General features: G+C 38.2%; 1 protein-coding gene across 1 annotated transcript; it reads right to left on the reverse strand.

Moving 5' to 3' along the window:
• Positions 1-464: 464 nt before the first annotated feature.
• LOC122031323 lies at positions 465-2,837 on the reverse strand. Its single transcript, XM_042590450.1, has one exon. It carries the CDS (start codon positions 2,835-2,837, stop codon positions 465-467), a length of 2,373 nt encoding a protein of 790 aa, XP_042446384.1.
• Between the last annotated feature and the right edge of the window lie 295 nt (positions 2,838-3,132).

Genomic DNA, 3,132 nt, shown 5'->3' on the forward strand with positions numbered 1-3,132 from the left:
AATGAATATCAGCATTATCAATTTGTCGAGCTTCGGGAATTCTGGTATAATTGATATTAACATTATCAATTTGTTTGGTATAAATTACCATTTATGACATAGCTATCACACTTTAAGACTCGCACACGTGGTCCATGGGCCAGCCATCTCAATGACGATGTCATTCCACCATTGCAACTATCGATTTCAGCAGCCACCTGACATGCATTCCTATTAATTAGTCTGATCAAAACAATGATTGACAAATATTGTATGTTAGCATCTTCTACATCACCTTTGCACGAAACCAGTCAATGAACCTCTTATTATGAGCATCTTGTATCCACCTTACATCTTTCTATTTCTTGGGAAACATTGTCTTCAAGAAGGATTTGTGTTCACTGAAGAAGTAAAGTTCTAAAGTTTTATTTTCATGAATACATATGGACTGCCAAGTACATATAATTATTAGTTATGCAGTACACTTACATAATGTATGGAGATATTTCTTCTGTATTTTCTAGAACAGTCAAGTGTGCTTGTTGGAGATCAATTTGTTGGACGATGATTGATGAATTGCTTAATGAGAATCCAGGAATGCTTGTGTTTGGATCACGTAGTGATTTAGGGACCCCAACAGGATCAAGGTCATTGAGATATTCTGAACAACATTCAACTGCTTCTTCTGCTGCATATCTCCGAACAATGCAACCTTCCGGATATTTTCGACTGCCTACGTAACTTTTCAACACCTTCATGCATCTTTCAAATGGGTACATCCATCTGAAGTCGACTGGTCCACATAATTGGACTTCACGAACAAGATGAACTGTTAAGTGGAGCATGATATCGAAGAAAGAAGGGGGGAAATACTGCTCCAATAAGCAGAGTCTAACGATCAAGTCAGATTGTAGCTTATCTAACTTGGCTACATCAATAATCTTGCAACAAATATCTTTGAAGAAGAAGCATAATCTTATGACAGCATATCTAACATATTTTGGCAGAGAATTACGTATGACTATTGGCAGGAAGTGCTGCATTATAACATGAGAATCATGTGATTTCAAGCTACTCAGCTTCATCTCATCCATGCAGACAAGATTCTTCATGTTTGATGAGAAACCTTCCACAACTTTTATATCCATTAATGACCTACATACTTGTAACCTCTCATTTTTTGTGAATGAGCATGCTGCAGGAGGTAGATATGTTCTTTTCTCACCAATTTTAGGAGCCAATTGAGGCCTAATTCCCATCTGAACCATGTCCAACCTAGCTGCCACATTGTCCTTGGTTTTTCCCTTGATGTTCATCAAAGTATTAATCAGAGACTCAAAAACGTTTTTCTCAATGTGCATAACATTGAGACAATGCCTAACATGTAGGTATTTCCAGTATGGAAGATTGAAAAAAATTGACTTCTTCTTCCAACATTTACTTAAATTTGTAGCTCCAACATACTTTTCTTCTTCAATGTCTTCCACAATATTCTCCTTTGCTTTTTTCCTTATTTTCCCCTTCACACTTGTTTTCTTTCCAAACTCACATGTTATGTCTGAAAGCTTGTCAAACAACTTAATTCCAGATAATGGCCTACCTGCTTCACCAAGTTCCTCCATGCCATTAAACTCCTTTATTTGCCTCCGATATGGATGAAATCGTGGTAGGAATCGTCTATGCCCAGCAAATGACATTTTCTTCCCATTTTGTAAGTGCTTTGCATAAGTATCCTCACCACATATTGGGCATGCGTAATAACCATGTGTAGTACATCCACTAAGGTTACCATATGCAGGAAAGTCGTTGATGGTCCATAAAAGAACTGCTTTAAGAGTGAAAACCTCCCTTCGATAAGCATCATAAACTCCATCAACTCCTTCCCACAACAGCTGCAAATCATCAACCAGAACCTCAAGGTAGACGTCGATATCGTTTCCAGGCTGTTTCGGCCCTGAAATGAGCATCGTTAGCATGATGAATTTCCTTTTCATGCACATGTCTGGAGGCAAATTATATGTGGCCAGCATGATTGGCCAGCAGCTGTAGCGACTACTAAGATTGTTGTGTGGATTAATTCCATCGCCTGCAAGTGCCAGGCGAATATTTCTTGCCTCACTTCCAAAGTCGGGCCATATATGATCCACTAATTTCCATGACGGTGAATCAACTGGATGGCGTAACTGACCAACAACTCTTGTGCTATCTGCATGCCATGTTAAATTTCTGGAAGTTTCTAAAGATTTAAACATGCGCTTAAATCTTGGTATGGGAGGGAAATACCAAACCACTTTGGCAGGAACACCTTTCTTCTCAACATTTTTCTTAGTTAGCTTCCATCTTGATAAGCCACATTTCGGGCAGCTTACGCAGTCTTTATATTGTTTCCTATAAAGGATGCAATCATTGGAACAAGCATGAATCTTTTCATGACTCAAAGCCAAACAACTCAACGTCTTCTTTGCTTCATAAATTGACGATGACAGATTGTGGTTATCTGGCAGCATGTCCCCAAAATCTGCTAGTACATATGAAAATAGAGCATCACTCATCCCATGCCTTGCTTTGGATTTGTATAGGTTTACAAGTGCACTCAACTTTGTGTAACGTTTGCATCCCTTATACAGTGGCTTCTCTACTTCCTCCAAAAACTTCATAAATGCTTCTGGATTTTCTGTATGGTTATCATACGCTGCCTCACACAAATTAACAGTTTCAAAATCATCATGACAATTATCAGTTGGCTCTTGGTTGACACTCGAATTTAATCTATCCTTCCCCACAGCCTCGCCATGCCAAATCCAATTCAAATAATTTTTACCGAAACCATCGAAGTAAAGATGCTTCCGAATCCACATAACCGCTCCCTTTTTAAGATTCATACATTTGCAACAAGGACAATGAATTAAATTGGGGTTGATATGTGGATTCTGGAAACAACTTCTAATGAATTGTTCCACACCCTCCTCATACTCTTTGGACCTCCTATCTAAGTAAATCCAGGATTTATCCATTATAGTACAACAAAATCCCAAGAAACTTCTTCAGAATTATCATGCTAAAATTATTTACCGCTAGCTCAATGTGTTCTTTGATCAAAACCTGAAGATACTACATATATGTTAAGCAAAAGTTAGAGTAAGACTGCAAAAA

This window comes from Zingiber officinale, chromosome 11A, assembly GCF_018446385.1.
Source record: "Zingiber officinale cultivar Zhangliang chromosome 11A, Zo_v1.1, whole genome shotgun sequence".
NCBI lineage: Eukaryota > Viridiplantae > Streptophyta > Magnoliopsida > Zingiberales > Zingiberaceae > Zingiber > Zingiber officinale.

Excerpts from the sequence above, each read along its gene's own strand:
- LOC122031323 (XM_042590450.1), bottom strand. The coding sequence starts at position 2,837 with ATGTGGATTCGGAAGCATCTTTACTTCGATGGTTTCGGTAAAAATTAT.